Source organism: Nipponia nippon, unplaced genomic scaffold (genome assembly GCF_047370975.1).
Source record: "Nipponia nippon isolate SJK-2023a ecotype South Korea unplaced genomic scaffold, ASM4737097v1 scaffold_72, whole genome shotgun sequence".
NCBI classification, from domain to species: domain Eukaryota; kingdom Metazoa; phylum Chordata; class Aves; order Pelecaniformes; family Threskiornithidae; genus Nipponia; species Nipponia nippon.
The window spans coordinates 137,396-163,263 of NW_028262394.1; the positions used below are offsets into that span (position 1 = coordinate 137,396).

The following is a 25,868-nucleotide window of genomic DNA, read 5'->3' on the forward strand; positions in this document are numbered from 1 at the left end:
CCCCCTCCTCTTCTTTCCCTTCCCCCTCATCATCTGTCCCTTTTCTTTTTTTCCTTCTTCTTCTTCTCCTTCTCTTCCTCCTCTTATTCCTGTTCCTTTTCCTATTTCTTCTCCTGTTCTTCATCCACCTCCTCCTCTTCTTCTTCCTCTTGCTCATTTCTCATCTTTCTCCTCCTTGTCCTGTTCCTTGTCATCTTCATCTTATTTCTTCCTCCTCATCCTCATCTTTCTCCTTGTGTTCTTCCTTCTCCTCCTCCTTCTCCTCCACCTTTTCATCCAACTTCTCCTCATCCATATCCTTTTGTTGCTCCTAATCCTTCTCTTGCACTTTCTCCTTGACAACTGTATGAGATTGTCCTGGTTTCAGCTGGGATAGAGTTAGTTTTCTTCTCAGTAGCTGGTAGAGCGCTGTGTTTTGGATTTAGGATGAGAATAATGTTGATAACGCACTGATGTTTTGGTTCTTGCTGAGCAGAGTTTACACTAGTCAAGGACTTTTCAGCTTCTTGTGCTCTGCCAGGTGCATAAGAAGCTGGGAGGGAGCATAGCTAGGACAGCTGACCCAGACTGGCCAAAGGGCTATTCCATACCATATGACATCATGCTCAGTATATAAGCTGGGGGAAGAAGAAGGAAGGGGGGACGTTCGGCGTGATGGCGTTTGTCTTCCCAAGTAACCGTTACACGTGATGGAGCCCTGCTTTCCTGAGGATGGCTGAACACCCACCTGCCGATGGGAAGCAGTGAATGTTCTTCCTCCTCCTGACACTGTGCTGACACTCGAGTGAATTTGGAGGTGCTTCCTCCACCTCCTTCTCCTCCTCCTCTTCCTCTTCCCTGTTCTTCCTCATCCTTTTCCTCCTCCTCCTCCTCCTCTTCCTCTGGTTCTTCTTGCTTTGCTTTGCTTGTGCGCACGGCTTTTGCTTTACCCATTAAACTGTCTTTATCTCAACCCATGAGTTTTCTCACTTTTACTCTTCCGATTCTCTCCCCCATCCCACCGGGGGGGAGTGAGCGAGCGGCTGTGTGGTGCTTAGTTGCTGGCTGGGGTTAAACCACGACAGAGATGTAACGAGGCTCAGTGCCGGGTCCTGTACTTGGGTCATAAAAACCCCATACAACGCCTACAGGCTTGGGGAAGAGTGGCTGGAGAGCTGCCCGGCAGAAAAGGACCTGGGGGTGTTGGTCGACAGCCAGCTGAAGATGAGCCGGCAGTGTGCCCAGGTGGCCAAGAAGGCCACTGGCACCCTGGCTTGTATCAGAATTAGTGTGGCCAGCAGGACTAGGGCAGTGATCGTCCCCCTGTACTCGGCACTGGTGAGGCCACACCTTGAATCCTGTGTTCAGTTTTGGGTGCCTCACTACAAGAAGGACATGGAGGTGCTGGAGCGTGTCCAAAGAAGGGCAACGAAGCTGGTGAAGGGTCTGGAGCACAAGTCCTGTGAGGAGCGGCTGAGGCAAGTGGGGTCATTTAACCTAGAGAAAAGGAGGCTGATGGGAGACCTTATCGGTCTCTAGAAATACCTGAAAGGAGGCTCTAGTGAGGTGGGGGGTGGTCTCTTTTCTCATGTAGCAAGTGATAGAATGAGAGGAAATGGCCAGAAGTTGCTCCAGGGGACATTTAAATAGGATATTAGGAAAAATTTCTTCACTGAAAGGGTTGTCAGTCATTGGAACAGGCTGCCCAGGGAAGTGGTTGAGTCTCCATCCCTGGAGGTATTTAAACAATTTGTAGATGTGGTGCTTAGGGACATGGTTTAGTGGTGGGCTTGGTAGTGTTAGATTAATGATTGGACTCAATGATCTTAAAGGTCTTTTCCAACCCAAATGACTCCGATTCTGAACCCCTCAGCCCCACATGCTGTTCTCCAGGGCTTTGGTAAATCCTGTATCAACCTCACCTCACCAGTCTGCCTTCCACAGCTGTATGGTGGAGCCTTGCTCACATGCTGGAGTGCAGGGCAGTCATGGGAGAAAAGCAGGAGGCAGCCACGTGTGTTGCATTTGCTGAGCAGGGCAGAGAGCAGTGGCTTGAGGGGTGGCAGCCTCAGAGCTGGTGAAAGGTGCGGGAGCTTGGTGCTGCCATCCTGGCTTGTGGGGTTAGAGCTAAGGCCCAGAGCTGAGTGCGCAGCCTGGTCCCTGGGGTGACAGGGCAGGCTCTGTCTGAAAGTGGAATAGCTGCTCTTCTCAAGGCCCTTGAGGCGTCGCATGGCTTCACAGGCACCAGAACTGGGCCCCAAGCAAACTGGACTCAAGGCTGCTTTGGTTTTTGAGAATGGAGCTGAAGGTGGTGCCCCATATCTGCTTAGAGCAGACAGAAGGCCTTAGAGAAGACAACTAGTCTTCTGTGGATACTCTGCTGTTCCAGCACCAGATTTTGCAGGTGGTTGAGGGGGAATGATGCAAGAGGTGGCCACACTTCACAGATAATTGAAGGAAGAGCTGGGGCCATTTTGGGGAGGGGAATCTGGCAGGGACAGCAGTACCCAGGAAACCGCATCGGTAATGCCATGGAAGTCCAAGGTGACCTAGCTAACGGCACCTGAAACACCAGCTCTGTTCACAAACAGAGCTGTGACAAACCTGGGAGCAAGGGGGGAAAAAAACCCTTGTTTGGGAGGAGACAAGGGTGGAGAAAGGGAGGAGTGAAGGAAGAGGAGGGGGATGTATAAGCATGGAAAATGGGGAGAAGGGGGGATCAAGGAGCCAGTCACACATAAGCAAAGTGCTGGTTGGTTTGCTTGTTTGCCTGAGCCCTGCACCTGATCACCACAGTCCGTCCTACCTTTGTTTTGAGAGCGATTCCAAATCCTTTTCTGTGCGGCCCCACTCTGTGTCCCCAGCGTGACGGGGGTTTGTCCAGAAGCTTGGCTGCTAGCAGCGGCAGAAGGGAACACAGGTCACAGGGCCCCAGCAGTTGGAAACAGTGAGTATCTGGGGCCAGCTGCTGGTGGGAGCGCTGTGGGCGTGTGCAGTTGGCTAGTGAACTCGAAGCTGGACTAGCTCACGAGCAAGAGGAGAGCGAGCCTTTCAGTCATGGGGCTGGCATGTGGTTGCAGCCCAGCTGATTGATCAGCCCCAGCACCCACAGACGTCACAAGAGGACGAGGCCTGCCAAGCACCAGCCACATCTCCACCTCCTGGAGTCATGAAGGACTTGGAGGTGCTTGAGCATGCATACCCTGAGCTGCTTCCCGCCTTGGCACGTCCCCTCTGCACTAGCCACACAAGGTCCTGCCTCTGAAGCTGCCAGGACCATCCATCCCATCCTCCTCTTGCTGTGCTCTTGGCCCCTGGCAAGTGCTGGTGCTGCAGCTGCCAGCTCTGTTCCCACCCAGGGGAGCACAGCGTGCCTCCAGCTGCGCTGGGATCTCTGGAGACTGGGGCATGCCCTTTGCCTCACCTTGATGATGGTTTGAAAGGAGCTGTTCTGGCTGTGGAGATGATGCTGTCTCATGGTCCCTCCCTGAGCAAGTCAGGGTTTCTGTCAAGAGGCCTCATCTTGAACGTCCAGCAGAGAGCACAGGGTCCCCTGAGCTGCCCTCCTAGCAGGGCTGGCAATCTCCCCAACGCACAGTTTGCTACCCCAGTACCCCATCAGTCAGCGGTGTCACTGAGCCAAAGCTGCAGGGTAGCTCTAAGGCTGAGCTTGGGTAGGTGGGGGCAGGGAGGTCTGGTGGGTTTGGGATAGGGTTCCAGCACGGAGCAATGGAAGGGGATGGAGCAGCAAGAGGCTAGGAGCAGTGGCAGCAGGAGGGCTTAGGAGTGCAGTTTGGTAGGCAGCAGGGCGGGATGCCTGCCCTTCCTGACCTGGCTGTCCCCAGACTCCATGTGCTGTTCAAAAAGCACTTTCTGCAGTTTGATCTCCTTCAGGACTTGCAGATGCTCCGGCCCTGCGCCGCTCTGCAGCAGATCATATTTCTCGGCTGGGTCTGACTCCAGGCCAAAGAGCAGCGGGGGCAAGTGAGGGGTCAGCGGGGTCAGCCCATGGCAGGGTTAGTCTGGGGTTGGATCACTGTGAAGGGAACCTGCAGCAGAAACCCCCAGGTGTAGCTCAGTTTCTTCTCTTGGAGCTTTGGACAGGCAAACCATAGGGGACTTCACAAAGCTGCCCGTGCAGAGGAGAGGAGGCAGCACTAACCTGGTGTGAAGTACCGGGCCTTGTACTTCCCAGAGCAGATCCAGTAGACTTGTGCAAACGGGGGATTTCTCCTTTCAGGTCCGCTAGAGCTGAATCAGGTGGGCTCTCACGCCCAGGAGGCTTGTCCTGTCCCAGCCTGATGGATGTGGCTGCTGCTGTTGCCGTGTGTGTGTTCAAGAGACTTACGCTGCATTCCAAAGAGCCAGGTACACAAACACGCACGCAGGCTTACACAGTTAATGTGGACGGCAAAGCAGATTTGCATAGAGAGAGCAATGCCTTTACCAGCACCCACGTGTACGTAACCACCACGTACGTAAACATGACCACAGCCCCGGCCTTCTCTGCCTTTGCAGATGATCAGGATTGGATGTTTGCTAGTGAAACATAAAGCCACCTTCACTCCCCAGATTCATAAGCACAGCATGTTCCTAGATTCCTCAAATACCAGTATGGAAATGAAGTCCAGGTAATACCTGTGGCTGGATGTCAAGCTCCTAAACCTGCCCGATTGTGTTGTTATTGGCCTTGGCCTCTGAACGGGGGTTGAGGCGGTGAGAAAATGCCCGTGATGTTGGCATAGCCCTTAGCGCTGGGTGCCGTCCCATCTGTACCAGGATCCAGTCGTAGAAGTGCTGAGTGGAGGTGTAGACCCCGGGCTGTTTTGCTCTCACACAGCCTTTCCCCCAGCTGGTCACTCCAACAAGCCAGAAGTAGTCGGCCTTGTTCTCTTTGCACACGAGAGGACCACCGCTGTCACCCTGCAGCGAGGGAGAGAGCGTTAAGGTGTTGTCGGGTGGCCACTGTCAGCACTATGGCTGGCTCCTTCTCTCTCACAGCACCTGCCAGAGCTGTGTTCACTGCACAGAACGGCTCTGCTCAGGTGCTGGAGCCTCCAGCACCTTGTCTGGGAGGGGGCTGTGGGCCTGTAAGGCAGGGCTCTCTCATCTCTGCACAGTGATCCTGGATGGGTGGAAGACGGAGGTGCCAGGGTTGGGATCTGGAGCTCTGGGCTGCCAAGAGCAGCGGCGGGCAAGCAGTGATGTGCAAGCCAAATAAGCCAAGCGTACCCACGCAGTGTCAACCTTCCTGCACAAAGCGCAGTGAAACGCGGACGCAGCATGGTACACACTGGCTCTGTCAGCCACAGCAGCCCCCTCTGGCAGGCTTCGTGTCCTTGCTGTCTATGAGTTATAGCGCTGTTCTGGGCCAACACTGACAAGGGCACTTGTAGCGCCCGGTATGCGTGGCCACGGACATGCAACTTTAAGCTCTCGACAGAGAAGGGTGCTCCTGCTCTCAGCCCCACGTGCCATTCTCCATGGCTTTGGTAAATCCTCTGTCAGCCTTGGCAGATTGGCATAGAGTACATCTTCTTTCAGCCTCTCAGGATTGGGATGTGATTCTCTTCTGAGCTGGCTGAGAAAGAATGTCATTCATCTGTTAGGTCCAGATGAGTTCTTGAGTATTAGTCCCTTGGGGCTGTATTTTACCAAACAAATAGCTGGGTCCTCTGCTGACCTTGCATGCTGTCTTCTAGGCTCTTGTCCTTGTTTTACTAGCAATGAAAAATACAAATTTGATCCATTTAAAGTTTATTCAAGTGGTGTCCTTCCAATTCTGTCCTTACCACGCTGCCCATTTCATCCAGCAAGAACCCAAGAGGTGACTGGAGCAGTACGTAGTCAAAAATTACAGGACGTCTTGCTGGAAAAAGAGCATAACCTATTATGTGGCTTCCCCTGATAGAGTCAGTAACTGCCTTTGTCTTGCTAATTCAGCCTGCAGGTTTCCATGGGACTCCTCTGTGCTCCAGTGTCTAAATATACCTGCTGGCACAAGTGTTTGCCTTCCCCTGCCGACACCGGCAGTGTCTCTTAGCCAAAAGAACATAAGATTATCATTGTTTTTTCAGGCCGACCGTCTCCTGTCAGACAGAGATATCCATGCAGAAGTGCTCGGTCAGAGAGGCCTCGCTGCAAGAGGACTAAGAGGTGGGTGCGTGGTTAGTGATGGTTCTCATCCATGCTTTGGAGGGTTTTCAGGTTGGTGGTAATTAGAGAATAATAGTACGACAATTACTGTGGTAGTCTGAGGGTAGGAGATAGATAAACACAGATTTGGGAGGAGGAGAGGATACCTTTTATTAGCCTTTGGCTTTTACAACACAGTGCTTGTGGGTCACTGACAAGATGATCATGGAGGCAGTGGCTGAGATTCTGTACTGGAAATTCTTTTGCTCTGGAGCTGAAGCCCCAATCACCCTCTAACAGTCTTAGTCAGACGACTGAATCTGGAAGTATACAGTTTCTTTTTTCCAAACTGGAGAGAATTCAGTTAGAGGGAGAGCCTGTTTGGCAGTTTTAGTAGTTTGGGGGCAGAGGCCAGTTGGGGGCTGGGACCCTCAGGGGAGGGGGCTGTTTCTGCCCCGTGCCCTTGGCCTGGCGCTGCCAGCTGGGAAAGGGCTTTCCAAAATCATCCTGGAAAGTGCTCTGTAAGAAAAAGCTACAATGTGAAGATGGCTTCCAAGACACGCACGAGAGAACTTGACCGAGCTTGACCTCTCCTATGCAAGTGTGTTTGCTGCTAGAAGAAACCAGACCAAACTGGCTGAAAACAAGCAAAGTTGCAAAAAAACTGTGTAAGCTCAGCTAATAAATATGCCTTAAGTGCACTTGCTCAGAGGATTCGCGTGTACAAATACTCAAAAGTGCATGGTAACAGACGATATCATGGCCAAAGCCAGTAGGTTGAGTAAATTGTAAAAAGGAGTACGTGAATAGTCTTAAGATTGCATATAAGGACTGAACAGTTGTAACATGGCGTCCTTCTCATGCTCCAAGCTGAGAGCACCTTTATTGCTAGCAATAAAAAGGGATTTTAGCTAGTGCATACTTCTGCTGCCTGCCTTTTTTCGCAGTCCTTGCGCACGAACTGGAAGAAAAGGAAAATGAAAGCAAATCCCTTTTGGTAACAAGAGAGCCAGATGTGGGAGCTGTGGTTGAGCTGGGGGACAGGGAGGACCCCTAGACCAGCCTTGGTGCTTGCTGCCAACCTGCCTTGCTGCCAGCCTGGGAGAGCTGCCTTCAAATCAGCTCTTCCCAGCAGGACGTTGCCCAGGAGTAACTGTGAGTGTTGCTGTTCTCCCTCCGGAAGCATGGCACGCCCCAAGCACAGCCAGAGCTGCACCTGTGCCAGGAGAAGCCTTCAAGCAGAGCCGGGGCTGATGGTGACAGCTCCCAGCAGCTGTCCAGGTCAGGCAGATGCAGGTAAGATGGCCGAGAGGGGACCCCGACTGATGGTCACTTCTCTTGCAGGACCAGGGTTTAACAGCTGGAGGGAGCCAGGGCAGAAGGGCCTCTGAGGTGAAAAAATGCATCAAAGAGCCAGAGCACAAAGCAGAGGGAGAGGAGAAATAGGTGCAGGTCACGTGGCTTTCAAGGTGACATCGGCCACAGAAGCAGAATAACAGTAAAAGGCATTGGGAGGTCCTGGAGTGACGGAGCAAAGTGCCTGGCAGAGAGAAGAGCCCAGAGAGACGGGAGACAAGCTAGAGATGGAGGTGGAAAAGATGGCATGTGGAAACTGAGGATGCTCCTGCTGTGCAGGTCCTTGTGAAGACGCTGGTGGCTGAGCAGCTGGTGGGGAAGGAGCAGGAAGCTGGCTTCTGCTGCAGGTACTTGTGGTGTCACGTGCTGCTGAGGAACTGATAGGGCAGGAGTTTTTCAATTGCTTGTGCGGATGCTGGTGATAGCACTTGGGGCTGAGTAGCAGATAGATAGGACAAGACGCATGGCCTGCTTAGGTGTCGGTGATGTCATTCGTGGCAGGGACTGGCCCCTTGCTTTTTCAGGTGCCTGTGATGTTACTGGTGGCTGAGTAGCTGCTAGGGCAGGAGTCTGTCTGCGATTTGTGAAGATGGTTTTTGATGCCCTACGTGCCTGAGAAGATGCTAGGGCAGGCATGGAGAACTGTTTTACGCAGGTGCAATATGCATGGCTAAATAAAGAGAATCAATCCCCTTGGTAATTCTCTGCTGAAGTCTCCTTGCCTCTCTCCTCGGCTGGCAAAGAAGTGACTTTTACACAGGTCACCAGAGCAGGACTGCTGCCAAGAAAGATCCCTGCGCTTGGCTGCTCACCTCGACCCTGTTCCTGCTCACGTCCCCATTCCCAACGCCTCTCTCGCTGGATTCGGTTTCTAGAGGGCACAGTAGTCCCAAACACTGGCTTTTGGAGTTAAAAGAGGATGCCGATGGAGAAGCAAGCACCTTCGCTCCTTTTGCAGTGACTCTCCCAGTACGCTTGGGAGCTGAGTGTTTTATACTTTCTGTGAGGAGAAGTGCCTACCTGTTTCTACCTCGGTTTTGCCTCAGAAACTGATTTCCTATCTAGGACGCCTTGTGACAGGCTGAGAAATGGGCCAGAAGGCGTATGAACTGCAGCTGTTGTGGGACACTGCAGAAGCGTCTTCAAGGGGAAGTGTGGTCTTTTTTACACAAAGTCCGCTGGCCAAGTTTGCCAGGAAACCAGCTTCTCAACAAGATGACCCTGTTGATGGGGGGACCGTCAGTGGCAATGCTTGTAATGCCTTGGTTTCCTTGTCTCTCTTGCACGGGATGCTGCACTTGGGAGAAGACAACGTGAATCACAGGCAGGCGACCTGAGTCCCTAATCGAGCAGCACTGGAGATGCTCTGTTCCCAGGCATTTTTTTTTTTCCCCTGAGATGTCTACATGCTAATTTCACATGCTCAGCAGCTGTAGAAAGCTTCCACCCTTCTGGATCACAAGGGTGCTTTCATAACGGAAGTCTCGAGTTAAAAATTTCAAAAAACCTGCGAACCCTTCTGTTCTTTCTTGCGTGGTCAAACTCTCTACAGAAATGAGAAGCACCACTTTGGACTGGCTTTGGTTATGATGGCAATTTTATTTTGCTTGTAAATGTCAAGTTTGATGGTTAGCATTCTTTTGATGATGTTTGTCTGCGGCCTTTGATGGTAAATTGCAGGTTGTGGTGGCAAGCTCAGTCACAAGTCCTGAACGTTTCTTTCCATAAGCCACACGCCTGAAACACCTGGCAAAGCGTGAGGCAACATTTGCTGGTGATGCTGCAAACGTTGCTCACTTTTGAGTCCTCCTCTCCAGAGTTCTCTTTGGATTTCTTTTTCTTCTTCACTTTCTTGCATTTCTTTGTCAATTCTGGATCACCAGGATGCTCGCTTCTGTCTTTTGCCTCTTTCTTTCGGGCGCACTTTCGTCCTCCCCTTCACAGGCCTGTTTCCTCTTTCTGCATGGTTGGTTTTCATGTGCCTGGCAAGGGCCTGCAGGCTCTGGGTGAACTGGCACTGGTGGGAGAGGACGTTGTTGAAGTGAGGCTTCGCCCAGCTGCCGCTCACCTACCGAACCAGGATGCGAGTCTGCTCTGTGGCCGCTCGAGCCGTGCACACCTTCCCCTCCTGAGCTTCTGCCCTTATCAGGGCTGTTCCTCTCCCATTGGGAAGAGCTGCACGGGTTCCCACTGCCACGCGGCAGCTGGCAGTAAGCGCGCTTCTGCGTTTCCGCGAGGGCAATGCGCCTCCGCTTCGGAGGCGGGCAGTCTGGTTGGCTTCTGTTCAGCTTCTCCTCCTCCTCCTCGGTGTCAGAGCGCGCTCTCTTCCTGCTGTGGTGCTGATGGGGAGGTCCTGCAGAGTCCCGTGTTTGTCTCTTCCCTCGGATGCTGGGCCGATTTTCTCCGCCTTCTTGATTTCTCAGTGCCACGGTGCCTCCAGAAAATGCCCTCTTCAGCACTTGATCCAGCTTTGTCATGGAAATGCTCTTTGTCTCTTGGCATTCAGCACCTGCTCGAGGGGTCAAATCGTGGTGCCTGGAGAAGCAAGAGCGATCTTAGTCTAGGGTTGTTCTTGCAGCCTCCTCGTGGCTTCAGTCTCATCCTGTCACTTTCTGGCAGCACTTGATGTGACAGGCAGAAGACTGAAGCAGCGCTAGAAGCTGGGAATGAGATCATGGTCTTCCAGCCATGTCTGTCCCTTTCAGAGCAGTAACGCATCTTAAACCCTCTTGGACCTCCATTTGGCCTCTTTTTGCAGCTAGCCAGTCTCAGAGAGCAGACGGCTAGCAAGTTACACAAGCGCAACAGTTTAGTGCCAGACCAGGAGGGAGAAGGCAGGAGCTGGCGAACTGCAGAAGAGACAGAACTCAACCGGACAAACAGGCATTCTCTCCTAGGCCAGAAAGCCAGATCCGCCGGAGGAGACCACCACCACCACCAAGATCAGTAAGAGGAGAAGGAGCGTATTCTGAGCGCTGTTGCGCACTTGTCGTTACCTGGCATAGAAGAGTAAATATGCACGCTGGCAGAGAACCGTCTTGATGTCACAACGATCCACAGAGGCATCATTCATCTTGTACCAGTGTCCATCGCTGGCCTGCAAAGAAAGGCAACACTATCTTTAGATGAACTGCAGGGGTTTTAACGCAAAACCACAGGCAGAACACCACTGAGGGACACGGACACCATACACCAGTGCAAATCACAGCGTTGTCTCCTACCTTCACGAAGCAGTAATAGTGTCCTGCCTGGCAGCTGGACCCTTCATGTACCAGGACGGCGTACAAGGAATAGAGGAGTGGCTCTCCAGGGGCTTGAGACATGTATGCGGCAAGGTCCAAAGATTCCGGATACTGCACAACCTAAAGAGAGACCAAGAGGACCCCCAAATTATCCTGAGAGTCTTTAGGAAGAAGCCTGAGAAAACCTTGCCAGCAAACCCAGGCTAGAGGCATAGAAACAGATCTTCGCAGTTCATCCAAACCAGGTGTTGCCATTTCATCCCTGCAGTGGCAGAAAACTGTTGTTGGCCAAAGCAGCTCTTGACGAGCACAGGAAAGGGCTTCTCTTCACGTTGGCACTTTGCTCTTAGCACAAGGGAAAGAGCAAGGCATAGCTATTGCCTTGATTTTTCTTAGATGGCTGCACTCGGTAGCCGTGGTGTGCAGACACGAACAACTTCCAAAACAGGATTCTCCTTCGGGAAAGGTCTCCTTCCAAGCAGACAAAGTTGCAGTGCGCTTGTGTCCATACCTTGCTAATCTTTCTGCCAGAGAAAGCGTCAAATCTCTTCAAGCAGACTGTCAGGACATTGGAGGAGCGATGTATTGTGAGCCTCTTGGATGCAGTGGCCAGCTGGTCACACCTTGAAACAAGCACAGACCCAACTGTTGCAACCCATCTTCTCCCCACTCTGCCCCCCACCCGCGTAGGGCTGAGTTAAGGCTTGTTTTGCCCGGCTATCGTGCGCACAGGTTTGCATTTCAGACCCCGTAAGCCCACACGCTCTCACCGAAGGTAGCTTCGGTCTGGGGTGGCTCACTTTGGAGAGCAGCAGTCTGCAGTCTTTACAAGACCAGACCTAGGCATGACACTGTTCAGAGAGCCGGCAGGGGCTGCTGCTGCTGCAAGGACTGAGGTCTCCTGCACAGAGACGCAAGCATCCAAAAAGCCTTGGCAATTAAAGGGTTGCTTGGTTTCTTGAGGAAGCTGCTGTTGCCAAATCCCTGCCCAGAGCTCCTCCTTGCTTTGGCTCCCCACTGCATATGGGAGCTGTCTTTTCCCTTCTGGCCCTAGGGGTAGTTCAGTGGGCAGCTTCCTAGCTAGGAAGGTTGAGCACCTCCAGGGCAGAGAATGCCAGGAATAAAATTCTCATGAAAGCTTTCCAACTACTCAGGCAGGAGAGAAAAAAATACCCATCTTAGAAATGAATGCATTATTTTCCAAGTTCCGGATGATTTGGGTGGATTAGTAGTACGGGGAAGAAAAAAAAGGAAAAAACCCCAAGCTGTCTCATGAGTGGGTTTCTCAATTAAGTCAAAACATAACTAGTGCTCCCAGACATGCAATACCCTAACCCAGTATCTGCTAGGAAGATGTCCTTAGTAATAATCTTACTTGCTACATTTATAGCCATTTTCGCCATCCAGCTGCTCAGGTTTGACAAAGTCTTCCAGAGCTGCAGTGACAGTTGAGGCTGCCTGGATGAGAAAGAAAGGAGAGCACTAAGCTCCTGGAAACTCAAAATCCCAAGAAATAGCTGCCCGTGTGGTACCAGCGTTATCCCAAGAAGCAGCTACCCCTGGGCGATACCAGAGTTGCCCGTGGTACACGTGGTCAAAAGTAGCAAAAGCAATCAACCCCATCCGTCCAGCAATCAGACGCGTATTGAGGGAGTCCAAAGCAGGGTGGCATGACAGTGTCATCATGGCTGCAGATACCATCGTTACTCTTTGCCCAGCTGACACCCAGCACCCAGCACAGGCAGACCGTTTAGAGGGCTTCCAGAGAAGGAGCACAGAAGCCCAGTTCCTTTCCCATCCACCACCAAGCTCTGGTGTGGCAACAGCCCACAGCTGTAAGTCAACGGAGTTAACTGGAGATAAGCTCGGGCCCCTGCAGGGGCCTTGAAACCTTTTGCACCACAATTTCCAAACATCTTACCTGGATATCCAAAGCAATATCAAGGAATGCCTCGTAGGTGTCGGAAACGGCTTTGCAGCTCAAGCACGTTACTGGAAGGCAAAGAGCAATGCTTCTCAGGTTGGGAAGGAGGCTAACTGTGCCCATTTCAATGCCCAAGACGTACCGCTTTGGAGACACTGGACACAACTGCTGCGTACTAGAAACTGTTTACCACGACCAGAGAAAGAGCCACAGACCAATCTAAGGGCAGTAATATTTCTAAAAAGTACCTCTCGATCTTAGAAAGCCCCCAAATATTTGATGGACGATGGTAGTTGCTTGAGAAGAGATGTCCAAGCTGGAAAGAAATGGTAAGGCAGAGAGTTATCTCCTCCAAGAGTTTTGCTTTGTCTGAAAACCCTGGGCATCGGGATTCCTTGATGGGAGTACACCAAGAAGTCCAAAGAGCTCAGGAGCATTGAAAAGGTCATTTGCTTGTGCTTACTCGCTGCTTCCACTCGGACAAGCTCTCTGCATGGCATCGACAGTGTAACGTAAGAACTCGTGGGCGTCTTCCTGCATGCCAAGCCGCAAATGTTCTCCTATTCCTAAGAAAGAAGAAGTTAGTAGCTGTCGCCTACAAGAAGGGAAGAAAGCGCATAAAAGCACCTGAAATGCCTTACGTGTGAGGACACTGAGGACAGCCCAAGGCTGGATGGCCCTGGCTGAAGCGTGTAGGACGCCGTTAACGTGCGCTTCCATTATGCACATCATGCAGAAGCCTTGCTGGCCACCTGAAGAGGGAGGGAGGGAGGGAAGCTTCTCAGGTTAGCAGAATACCCATAACAATGGGAAACTTAATGGAGATCTTGAAATGATAAGATAACAGTCTCCAATCCCCTTCTCCCAAGGTGCCAATGTCCCAAGAAGCCCGGGCCATTTTAGTGCATAGAAAACTTTCTTCAGGGGGATGCTTCAGTGACAGCAGTTTTCTGTGCAATAAGCAAAGAGAGTTGAACTGGCAGGAAGAGGGACCGAGACCCGGTGCCTAGAAAGTGGTGCCTTTCTGAAGATGAACACACCTGGATAGCACAAGAGCCTTCCAGGCTTGAGCGTTCAAAGAACGGCACTCAGGGGGCTGACAAAGAAGGGCTGCTTTTCTCCTCAATCAAATTCCAGATGCTGGGAATCCTTGGGAAGTGCCCAAGAGATTTACAAGGAGATGTTCATGAAGGTACTCACATGACCGGCTGTGCTCACGCGAGAGCAGGTAGTTGGCCAGAGGGGGTGTGTACGTCAGGCACTGCAGGACGGAGTTGAGGTAGCACGTATTGCCCAGGTTGTGGAGTCCTGCTCCAGCTCTCTGTCTTTGCTGCCAGTCCATGCAAATCTTCTCCAGGGGAAAGAGGATGCGCTGTGGCAGAGCCATTCCCTTGGCAAGGACTGCAGGGAAATGACATTTGAAAAGAGATGAGACGATGTTGTTGTATGAGAGCCTATTTTGAACGTCGACTTCTGTAGAGGAGCCCCCAGGTAAACTGGCTCTAACCTCCAAGAGAGAAACATCGGGGGAAGCCTGACACTGCCATTGGCCTTTTTTGGTTAGGAAAGAGTTTTGGAAAAGAGTCTGCTCCCCTGCTTCCTTTGCTGAAAGTCCGACAAACCCCACACTCTGCTTTCTCTGCCTCGGGCTGCCTTCCTTTCCCTCTAGACTCTTGAGCTGGCTTATCAGGTCAAGTCTTCCCTTTTCCTGATTGGAACTTGATGAAAAGAAGCAAGTACCTAGCCCAGAAGGTAACCCTACTGATGTCAGCTCTTTCTAGGAGCAATGTCATCTTTCACAGTCTCGTACATAGTGGCAGAGGAGTGACAACACGCGTTTTTCCTGCGTCTAATGGAAAACACCTGGGTGAGTCTGGCTGCTATCAGGAAACGCCCTGAATTCCCTCTAGGTTGTCAGCACATCAGCATTCAGGGATGGGGCACCAGCCACGTCCGTTGCCTTTGGGGACTCACAAAGTCCAAGCCTGCTGGTGAAGGCGTTACTCACCGGAGTTGTTCCCCATTGTGGCCATCGCTTCTCTCGGGAACAGAGGGGAAAGCTTTGGGTGACAAAGGATGTCCGGACACGCTCGAGAAAGAGAAGATCAGCACCAATCCCGTCACCTGATCACAAAGAAAGAATTGTAGCTCAACAAAATGATTCCAAGAAGCCCAAATGTAAGCCACAGAACAGCATCCGCCCTCAAAAATCTTTCAGTGGTACTTCTAACTGCTGCAGAGCTGCAGGCTGATGGCCCTGCTGTCCCTGTCAGTGGACTCCGGTTGACAGCAATTGCCAAGGCCCTTTGGAAAGGCTGCATTGCGTGTCACCTTCTCTGAAGAGGACCTGCTGCTTACCTGCTGCTGGCGTTAGCAGCAGAGCCCTCTGGCTCTCCAGCCCACCCTTTCCCACTTTGTATGCAGGTGGGACCGGCTTTCAGCCGCTACTTTAACGGCTGCCTTTGCCGTGCTCCTTTTCTCTCTCCCTTCCTACCGCATCATTCAGGGTGGGCTTCTTGTCGTTCTAGGCTGAGCTCAATGCCTCAGACTACACTGCCACCCCGCTACTTAACCTGTGCTAGGAATTGGTAAAGAAAGAAGAGTTAGCAAACAGGAACTCTACCCCTAGCCCTGGTGAGCCTATAAAGGTGTAAGAGCTCAGCCTACGGCTCAGAAGCTGTAGACCAGCCTATACTTTTATCCCCTATTTACCTACTCTATGCTCTGTCCTGAAAGTCAAATCATAATTACCTTTGAAAGAGGATGGAAGTTGAGGAGAAGTGGGCAGTAAACGAGAAATGGTCGGGAAAAAGTAGGCAAGCAAGTAGCAAAGGAAGGAGCCAAGTTACCCCGAAGGCCAGCTCAGCGCAACTGGCTTTTGCTGGCCCGCTTTTCAGGACCCCAAGGCCTGGCCAGGTGAGCTCACAAGCACCGGATGGGTGCCGCATCACTGCCCCTTTGTGACAGAGGGCCACACGGGGATGTGTCCCCTCGAGGCCACGCAGCTGCCACGGCCTGGGCACCTCCCGCAGCTGGCAGCCGCTGGGCTTCCCCATGCGCTGCTGGCAAAGGGCTGTTCGCCCACCGGCAGCGCTCCCACCTCTTCCCGAGCCGCAGCAGGCAAATGGATAAAAACCTGCCCAGGGCTGTAAGCGTGCCTGTTCACAGCTTTGGCTGGAACATTGCGGGTGCTGAGGGTTTCTTTTGCACTCTTCCCGGGTACAGGACTGTGTCCGTGAGGCTCGTGTAGCAAAGCACCTGGTCTCTTCCAGGTTCATTTCCAATGACTTTTATCTGCCGTCGTTTTCCCAAGAGCTGTGCCCGAGCTAAGGCAGATGAGAGCGTCTTGCCTGCTGTCAGTCCCTCCGGCTGATGACAGGTCAGCCAGCAGTTTTGGCAAGGACAGAACCAGGTAGATCTGTATACGCCTGTGTGCTGATTGTCTTCAGGTTTTGCAGGTTGTAGGTTTGGCAGGACCTACCTAAAATGATGGGAACAGTAAAACCTATGGGCATCTGTGTAGGGAGTCTTGGATTTTATATCATTTGGAAGAGGACTTGAACAGTTTAATGTTATGTTGAGGGATGGTAGTTATAGTGTCATTAGAAGAAACTGAAGACCAGGAAGATGAGCATGGTGAAGATACTCAAAAGCGTTATAGTCTTGGACAGTTTATATGAACCCCTTTCCTTCAATGTACTGTTCTTTTCAAAGATTTACAGAGGACGTTTTGCTATTCCCATATCAGAGCTCCGTGGTTTTAAGTTACAGCTCTCCACTGAGATGTAAGAAAACCAAAGACCAACGTGTCCTGGAAAGAAGAGTAATTACACAGACTCGATAATCTTACTCTTGTCGTTTTCAGTTCTACTGAAAGAGCAGGGGTGTGTTTTCTCACTTGTGCTGGGCAATGATTAAAAAAAAAAAGAAAGACCCTTGAAACTTCCTCTGAACTTAGAGGTGGCTGAGACAAAATAGCTTTTCTGCCTCATCCGCTATCCTGCTTTCTCTTAAATTTGTTTGAGGGGACCCCGACTGATGGTCACTTCTCTTGCAGGACCAGGGTTTAACAGCCGGAGGGAGCCAGGGCAGAAGGGCCTCTGAGGTGAAAAAATGCATCAAAGAGCCAGAGCACAAAGCAGAGGGAGAGGAGAAATAGGTGCAGGTCACGTGGCTTTCAAGGTGACATCGGCCACAGAAGCAGAATAACAGTAAAAGGCATTGGGAGGTCCTGGAGTGACGGAGCAAAGTGCCTGGCAGAGAGAAGAGCCCAGAGAGACGGGAGACAAGCTAGAGATGGAGGTGGAAAAGATGGCATGTGGAAACTGAGGATGCTCCTGCTGTGCAGGTCCTTGTGAAGACGCTGGTGGCTGAGCAGCTGGTGGGGAAGGAGCAGGAAGCTGGCTTCTGCTGCAGGTACTTGTGGTGTCACCTGCTGCTGAGGAACTGATAGGGCAGGAGTTTTTCAATTGCTTGTGCGGATGCTGGTGATAGCACTTGGGGCTGAGTAGCAGATAGATAGGACAAGACGCATGGCCTGCTTAGGTGTCGGTGATGTCATTCGTGGCAGGGACTGGCCCCTTGCTTTTTCAGGTGCCTGTGATGTTACTGGTGGCTGAGTAGCTGCTAGGGCAGGAGTCTGTCTGCGATTTGTGAAGATGGTTTTTGATGTCCTACGTGCCTGAGAAGATGCTAGGGCAGGCATGGAGAACTGTTTTACGCAGGTGCAATATGCATGGCTAAATAAAGAGAATCAATCCCCTTGGTAATTCTCTGCTGAAGTCTCCTTGCCTCTCTCCTCGGCTGGCAAAGAAGTGACTTTTACACAGGTCACCAGAGCAGGACTGCTGCCAAGAAAGATCCCTGCGCTTGGCTGCTCACCTCGACCCTGTTCCTGCTCACGTCCCCATTCCCAACGCCTCTCTCGCTGGATTCGGTTTCTAGAGGGCACAGTAGTCCCAAACACTGGCTTTTGGAGTTAAAAGAGGATGCCGATGGAGAAGCAAGCACCTTCGCTCCTTTTGCAGTGACTCTCCCAGTACGCTTGGGAGCTGAGTGTTTTATACTTTCTGTGAGGAGAAGTGCCTACCTGTTTCTACCTCGGTTTTGCCTCAGAAACTGATTTCCTATCTAGGACGCCTTGTGACAGGCTGAGAAATGGGCCAGAAGGCGTATGAACTGCAGCTGTTGTGGGACACTGCAGAAGCGTCTTCAAGGGGAAGTGTGGTCTTTTTTACACAAAGTCCGCTGGCCAAGTTTGCCAGGAAACCAGCTTCTCAACAAGATGACCCTGTTGATGGGGACCGTCAGTGGCAATGCTTGTAATGCCTTGGTTTCCTTGTCTCTCTTGCACGGGATGCTGCACTTGGGAGAAGACAACGTGAATCACAGGCAGGCGACCTGAGTCCCTAATCGAGCAGCACTGGAGATGCTCTGTTCCCAGGCATTTTTTTTTTTCCCCTGAGATGTCTACATGCTAATTTCACATGCTCAGCAGCTGTAGAAAGCTTCCACCCTTCTGGATCACAAGGGTGCTTTCATAACGGAAGTCTCGAGTTAAAAATTTCAAAAAACCTGCGAACCCTTCTGTTCTTTCTTGCGTGGTCAAACTCTCTACAGAAATGAGAAGCACCACTTTGGACTGGCTTTGCTTATGATGGCAATTTTATTTTGCTTGTAAATGTCAAGTTTGATGGTTAGCATTCTTTTGATGATGTTTGTCTGCGGCCTTTGATGGTAAATTGCAGGTTGTGGTGGCAAGCTCAGTCACAAGTCCTGAACGTTTCTTTCCATAAGCCACACGCCTGAAACACCTGGCAAAGCGTGAGGCAACATTTGCTGGTGATGCTGCAAACGTTGCTCACTTTTGAGTCCTCCTCTCCAGAGTTCTCTTTGGATTTCTTTTTCTTCTTCACTTTCTTGCATTTCTTTGTCAATTCTGGATCACCAGGATGCTCGCTTCTGTCTTTTGCCTCTTTCTTTCGGGCGCACTTTCGTCCTCCCCTTCACAGGCCTGTTTCCTCTTTCTGCATGGTTGGTTTTCATGTGCCTGGCAAGGGCCTGCAGGCTCTGGGTGAACTGGCACTGGTGGGAGAGGACGTTGTTGAAGTGAGGCTTCGCCCAGCTGCCGCTCACCTACCGAACCAGGATGCGAGTCTGCTCTGTGGCCGCTCGAGCCGTGCACACCTTCCCCTCCTGAGCTTCTGCCCTTATCAGGGCTGTTCCTCTCCCATTGGGAAGAGCTGCACAGGTTCCCACTGCCACGCGGCAGCTGGCAGTAAGCGCGCTTCTGCGTTTCCGCGAGGGCAATGCGCCTCCGCTTCGGAGGCGGGCAGTCTGGTTGGCTTCTGCTCAGCTTCTCCTCCTCCTCCTCGGTGTCAGAGCGCGCTCTCTTCCTGCTGTGGTGCTGATGGGGAGGTCCTGCAGAGTCCCGTGTTTGTCTCTTCCCTCGGATGCTGGGCCGATTTTCTCCGCCTTCTTGATTTCTCAGTGCCACGGTGCCTCCAGAAAATGCCCTCTTCAGCACTTGATCCAGCTTTGTCATGGAAATGCTCTTTGTCTCTTGGCATTCAGCACCTGCTCGAGGGGTCAAATCGTGGTGCCTGGAGAAGCAAGAGCGATCTTAGTCTAGGGTTGTTCTTGCAGCCTCCTCGTGGCTTCAGTCTCATCCTGTCACTTTCTGGCAGCACTTGATGTGACAGGCAGAAGACTGAAGCAGCGCTAGAAGCTGGGAATGAGATCATGGTCTTCCAGCCATGTCTGTCCCTTTCAGAGCAGTAACGCATCTTAAACCCTCTTGGACCTCCATTTGGCCTCTTTTTGCAGCTAGCCAGTCTCAGAGAGCAGACGGCTAGCAAGTTACACAAGCGCAACAGTTTAGTGCCAGACCAGGAGGGAGAAGGCAGGAGCTGGCGAACTGCAGAAGAGACAGAACTCAACCGGACAAACAGGCATTCTCTCCTAGGCCAGAAAGCCAGATCCGCCGGAGGAGACCACCACCACCACCAAGATCAGTAAGAGGAGAAGGAGCGTATTCTGAGCACTGTTGCGCACTTGTCGTTACCTGGCATAGAAGAGTAAATATGCACGCTGGCAGAGAACCGTCTTGATGTCACAACGATCCACAGAGGCATCATTCATCTTGTACCAGTGTCCATCGCTGGCCTGCAAAGAAAGGCAACACTATCTTTAGATGAACTGCAGGGGTTTTAAAGCAAAACCACAGGCAGAACACCACTGAAGGACACGGACACCATACACCAGTGCAAATCACAGCGTTGTCTCCTACCTTCACGAAGCAGTAATAGTGTCCTGCCTGGCAGCTGGACCCTTCATGTACCAGGACGGCGTACAAGGAATAGAGGAGTGGCTCTCCAGGGGCTTGAGACATGTATGCGGCAAGGTCCAAAGATTCCGGATACTGCACAACCTAAAGAGAGACCAAGAGGACCCCCAAATTATCCTGAGAGTCTTTAGGAAGAAGCCTGAGAAAACCTTGCCAGCAAACCCAGGCTAGAGGCATAGAAACAGATCTTCGCAGTTCATCCAAACCAGGTGTTGCCATTTCATCCCTGCAGTGGCAGAAAACTGTTGTTGGCCAAAGCAGCTCTTGACGAGCACAGGAAAGGGCTTCTCTTCACGTTGGCACTTTGCTCTTAGCACAAGGGAAAGAGCAAGGCATAGCTATTGCCTTGATTTTTCTTAGATGGCTGCACTCGGTAGCCGTGGTGTGCAGACACGAACAACTTCCAAAACAGGATTCTCCTTCGGGAAAGGTCTCCTTCCAAGCAGACAAAGTTGCAGTGCGCTTGTGTCCATACCTTGCTAATCTTTCTGCCAGAGAAAGCGTCAAATCTCTTCAAGCAGACTGTCAGGACATTGGAGGAGCGATGTATTGTGAGCCTCTTGGATGCAGTGGCCAGCTGGTCACACCTTGAAACAAGCACAGACCCAACTGTTGCAACCCATCTTCTCCCCACTCTGCCCCCCACCCGCGTAGGGCTGAGTTAAGGCTTGTTTTGCCCGGCTATCGTGCGCACAGGTTTGCATTTCAGACCCCGTAAGCCCACACGCTCTCACCGAAGGTAGCTTCGGTCTGGGGTGGCTCACTTTGGAGAGCAGCAGTCTGCAGTCTTTACAAGACCAGACCTAGGCATGACACTGTTCAGAGAGCCGGCAGGGGCTGCTGCTGCTGCAAGGACTGAGGTCTCCTGCACAGAGACGCAAGCATCCAAAAAGCCTTGGCAATTAAAGGGTTGCTTGGTTTCTTGAGGAAGCTGCTGTTGCCAAATCCCTGCCCAGAGCTCCTCCTTGCTTTGGCTCCCCACTGCATATGGGAGCTGTCTTTTCCCTTCTGGCCCTAGGGGTAGTTCAGTGGGCAGCTTCCTAGCTAGGAAGGTTGAGCACCTCCAGGGCAGAGAATGCCAGGAATAAAATTCTCATGAAAGCTTTCCAACTACTCAGGCAGGAGAGAAAAAAATACCCATCTTAGAAATGAATGCATTATTTTCCAAGTTCCGGATGATTTGGGTGGATTAGTAGTACGGGGAAGAAAAAAAAAGGAAAAAACCCCAAGCTGTCTCATGAGTGGGTTTCTCAATTAAGTCAAAACATAACTAGTGCTCCCAGACATGCAATACCCTAACCCAGTATCTGCTAGGAAGATGTCCTTAGTAATAATCTTACTTGCTACATTTATAGCCATTTTCGCCATCCAGCTGCTCAGGTTTGACAAAGTCTTCCAGAGCTGCAGTGACAGTTGAGGCTGCCTGGATGAGAAAGAAAGGAGAGCACTAAGCTCCTGGAAACTCAAAATCCCAAGAAATAGCTGCCCGTGTGGTACCAGCGTTATCCCAAGAAGCAGCTACCCCTGGGCGATACCAGAGTTGCCCGTGGTACACGTGGTCAAAAGTAGCAAAAGCAATCAACCCCATCCGTCCAGCAATCAGACGCGTATTGAGGGAGTCCAAAGCAGGGTGGCATGACAGTGTCATCATGGCTGCAGATACCATCGTTACTCTTTGCCCAGCTGACACCCAGCACCCAGCACAGGCAGACCGTTTAGAGGGCTTCCAGAGAAGGAGCACAGAAGCCCAGTTCCTTTCCCATCCACCACCAAGCTCTGGTGTGGCAACAGCCCACAGCTGTAAGTCAACGGAGTTAACTGGAGATAAGCTCGGGCCCCTGCAGGGGCCTTGAAACCTTTTGCACCACAATTTCCAAACATCTTACCTGGATATCCAAAGCAATATCAAGGAATGCCTCGTAGGTGTCGGAAACGGCTTTGCAGCTCAAGCACGTTACTGGAAGGCAAAGAGCAATGCTTCTCAGGTTGGGAAGGAGGCTAACTGTGCCCATTTCAATGCCCAAGACGTACCGCTTTGGAGACACTGGACACAACTGCTGCGTACTAGAAACTGTTTACCACGACCAGAGAAAGAGCCACAGACCAATCTAAGGGCAGTAATATTTCTAAAAAGTACCTCTCGATCTTAGAAAGCCCCCAAATATTTGATGGACGATGGTAGTTGCTTGAGAAGAGATGTCCAAGCTGGAAAGAAATGGTAAGGCAGAGAGTTATCTCCTCCAAGAGTTTTGCTTTGTCTGAAAACCCTGGGCATCGGGATTCCTTGATGGGAGTACACCAAGAAGTCCAAAGAGCTCAGGAGCATTGAAAAGGTCATTTGCTTGTGCTTACTCGCTGCTTCCACTCGGACAAGCTCTCTGCATGGCATCGACAGTGTAACGTAAGAACTCGTGGGCGTCTTCCTGCATGCCAAGCCGCAAATGTTCTCCTATTCCTAAGAAAGAAGAAGTTAGTAGCTGTCGCCTACAAGAAGGGAAGAAAGCGCATAAAAGCACCTGAAATGCCTTACGTGTGAGGACACTGAGGACAGCCCAAGGCTGGATGGCCCTGGCTGAAGCGTGTAGGACGCCGTTAACGTGCGCTTCCATTATGCACATCATGCAGAAGCCTTGCTGGCCACCTGAAGAGGGAGGGAGGGAGGGAAGCTTCTCAGGTTAGCAGAATACCCATAACAATGGGAAACTTAATGGAGATCTTGAAATGATAAGATAACAGTCTCCAATCCCCTTCTCCCAAGGTGCCAATGTCCCAAGAAGCCCGGGCCATTTTAGTGCATAGAAAACTTTCTTCAGGGGGATGCTTCAGTGACAGCAGTTTTCTGTGCAATAAGCAAAGAGAGTTGAACTGGCAGGAAGAGGGACCGAGACCCGGTGCCTAGAAAGTGGTGCCTTTCTGAAGATGAACACACCTGGATAGGACAAGAGCCTTCCAGGCTTGAGCGTTCAAAGAACGGCACTCAGGGGGCTGACAAAGAAGGGCTGCTTTTCTCCTCAATCAAATTCCAGATGCTGGGAATCCTTGGGAAGTGCCCAAGAGATTTACAAGGAGATGTTCATGGAAGTACTCACATGACCGGCTGTGCTCACGCGAGAGCAGGTAGTTGGCCAGAGGGGGTGTGTACGTCAGGCACTGCAGGACGGAGTTGAGGTAGCACGTATTGCCCAGGTTGTGGAGTCCTGCTCCAGCTCTCTGTCTTTGCTGCCAGTCCATGCAAATCTTCTCCAGGGGAAAGAGGATGCGCTGTGGCAGAGCCATTCCCTTGGCAAGGACTGCAGGGAAATGACATTTGAAAAGAGATGAGACGATGTTGTTGTATGAGAGCCTATTTTGAACGTCGACTTCTGTAGAGGAGCCCCCAGGTAAACTGGCTCTAACCTCCAAGAGAGAAACATCGGGGGAAGCCTGACACTGCCATTGGCCTTTTTTGGTTAGGAAAGAGTTTTGGAAAAGAGTCTGCTCCCCTGCTTCCTTTGCTGAAAGTCCGACAAACCCCACACTCTGCTTTCTCTGCCTCGGGCTGCCTTCCTTTCCCTCTAGACTCTTGAGCTGGCTTATCAGGTCAAGTCTTCCCTTTTCCTGATTGGAACTTGATGAAAAGAAGCAAGTACCTAGCCCAGAAGGTAACCCTACTGATGTCAGCTCTTTCTAGGAGCAATGTCATCTTTCACAGTCTCGTACATAGTGGCAGAGGAGTGACAACACGCGTTTTTCCTGCGTCTAATGGAAAACACCTGGGTGAGTCTGGCTGCTATCAGGAAACGCCCTGAATTCCCTCTAGGTTGTCAGCACATCAGCATTCAGGGATGGGGCACCAGCCACGTCCGTTGCCTTTGGGGACTCACAAAGTCCAAGCCTGCTGGTGAAGGCGTTACTCACCGGAGTTGTTCCCCATTGTGGCCATCGCTTCTCTCGGGAACAGAGGGGAAAGCTTTGGGTGACAAAGGATGTCCGGACACGCTCGAGAAAGAGAAGATCAGCACCAATCCCGTCACCTGATCACAAAGAAAGAATTGTAGCTCAACAAAATGATTCCAAGAAGCCCAAATGTAAGCCACAGAACAGCATCCGCCCTCAAAAATCTTTCAGTGGTACTTCTAACTGCTGCAGAGCTGCAGGCTGATGGCCCTGCTGTCCCTGTCAGTGGACTCCGGTTGACAGCAATTGCCAAGGCCCTTTGGAAAGGCTGCATTGCGTGTCACCTTCTCTGAAGAGGACCTGCTGCTTACCTGCTGCTGGCGTTAGCAGCAGAGCCCTCTGGCTCTCCAGCCCACCCTTTCCCACTTTGTATGCAGGTGGGACCGGCTTTCAGCCGCTACTTTAACGGCTGCCTTTGCCGTGCTCCTTTTCTCTCTCCCTTCCTACCGCATCATTCAGGGTGGGCTTCTTGTCGTTCTAGGCTGAGCTCAATGCCTCAGACTACACTGCCACCCCGCTACTTAACCTGTGCTAGGAATTGGTAAAGAAAGAAGAGTTAGCAAACAGGAACTCTACCCCTAGCCCTGGTGAGCCTATAAAGGTGTAAGAGCTCAGCCTACGGCTCAGAAGCTGTAGACCAGCCTATACTTTTATCCCCTATTTACCTACTCTATGCTCTGTCCTGAAAGTCAAATCATAATTACCTTTGAAAGAGGATGGAAGTTGAGGAGAAGTGGGCAGTAAACGAGAAATGGTCGGGAAAAAGTAGGCAAGCAAGTAGCAAAGGAAGGAGCCAAGTTACCCCGAAGGCCAGCTCAGCGCAACTGGCTTTTGCTGGCCCGCTTTTCAGGACCCCAAGGCCTGGCCAGGTGAGCTCACAAGCACCGGATGGGTGCCGCATCACTGCCCCTTTGTGACAGAGGGCCACACGGGGATGTGTCCCCTCGAGGCCACGCAGCTGCCACGGCCTGGGCACCTCCCGCAGCTGGCAGCCGCTGGGCTTCCCCATGCGCTGCTGGCAAAGGGCTGTTCGCCCACCGGCAGCGCTCCCACCTCTTCCCGAGCCGCAGCAGGCAAATGGATAAAAACCTGCCCAGGGCTGTAAGCGTGCCTGTTCACAGCTTTGGCTGGAACATTGCGGGTGCTGAGGGTTTCTTTTGCACTCTTCCCGGGTACAGGACTGTGTCCGTGAGGCTCGTGTAGCAAAGCACCTGGTCTCTTCCAGGTTCATTTCCAATGACTTTTATCTGCCGTCGTTTTCCCAAGAGCTGTGCCCGAGCTAAGGCAGATGAGAGCGTCGTGCCTGCTGTCAGTCCCTCCGGCTGATGACAGGTCAGCCAGCAGTTTTGGCAAGGACAGAACCAGATAGATCTGTATACGCCTGTGTGCTGATTGTCTTCAGGTTTTGCAGGTTGTAGGTTTGGCAGGACCTACCTAAAATGATGGGAATAGTAAAACCTATGGGCATCTGTGTAGGGAGTCTTGGATTTTATATCATTTGGAAGAGGACTTGAACAGTTTAATGTTATGTTGAGGGATGGTAGTTATAGTGTCATTAGAAGAAACTGAAGACCAGGAAGATGAGCATGGTGAAGATACTCAAAAGCGTTATAGTCTTGGACAGTTTATATGAACCCCTTTCCTTCAATGTACTGTTCTTTTCAAAGATTTACAGAGGACGTTTTGCTATTCCCATATCAGAACTCCGTGGCTTTAAGTTACAGCTCTCCACTGAGATGTAAGAAAACCAAAGACCAATGTGTCCTGGAAAGAAGAGTAATTACACAGACTCGATAGTCTTACTCTTGTCGTTTTCAGTTCTACTGAAACAGCAGGGGTGTGTTTTCTCACTTGTGCTGGGCAATGATTAAAAAAAAAAAGAAAGACCCTTGAAACTTCCTCTGAACTTAGAGGTGGCTGAGACAAAATAGCTTTTCTGCCTCATCCGCTA

General features: G+C 51.4%; 2 protein-coding genes across 2 annotated transcripts; both read right to left on the minus strand.

Annotated features, from left to right (window-relative positions):
* Positions 1-12,083: 12,083 nt before the first annotated feature.
* Positions 12,084-13,978, minus strand: LOC148050699 (ubiquitin carboxyl-terminal hydrolase 42-like). Its single transcript, XM_087741092.1, has 6 exons — positions 13,837-13,978; positions 13,278-13,388; positions 13,100-13,202; positions 12,885-12,952; positions 12,634-12,704; positions 12,084-12,170 (listed from the first exon to the last, which is right to left on the minus strand). Exons 1-6 carry the CDS (start codon positions 13,976-13,978, stop codon positions 12,084-12,086), a joined length of 582 nt encoding a protein of 193 aa, XP_087597218.1.
* Positions 13,979-21,317: 7,339 nt separating this feature from the next.
* LOC148050700 (ubiquitin carboxyl-terminal hydrolase 42-like) lies at positions 21,318-23,212 on the minus strand. Its single transcript, XM_087741091.1, has 6 exons — positions 23,071-23,212; positions 22,512-22,622; positions 22,334-22,436; positions 22,119-22,186; positions 21,868-21,938; positions 21,318-21,404 (listed from the first exon to the last, which is right to left on the minus strand). The coding sequence occupies exons 1-6, from the start codon at positions 23,210-23,212 to the stop codon at positions 21,318-21,320; spliced, it is 582 nt and encodes a 193-aa protein (XP_087597217.1).
* Between the last annotated feature and the right edge of the window lie 2,656 nt (positions 23,213-25,868).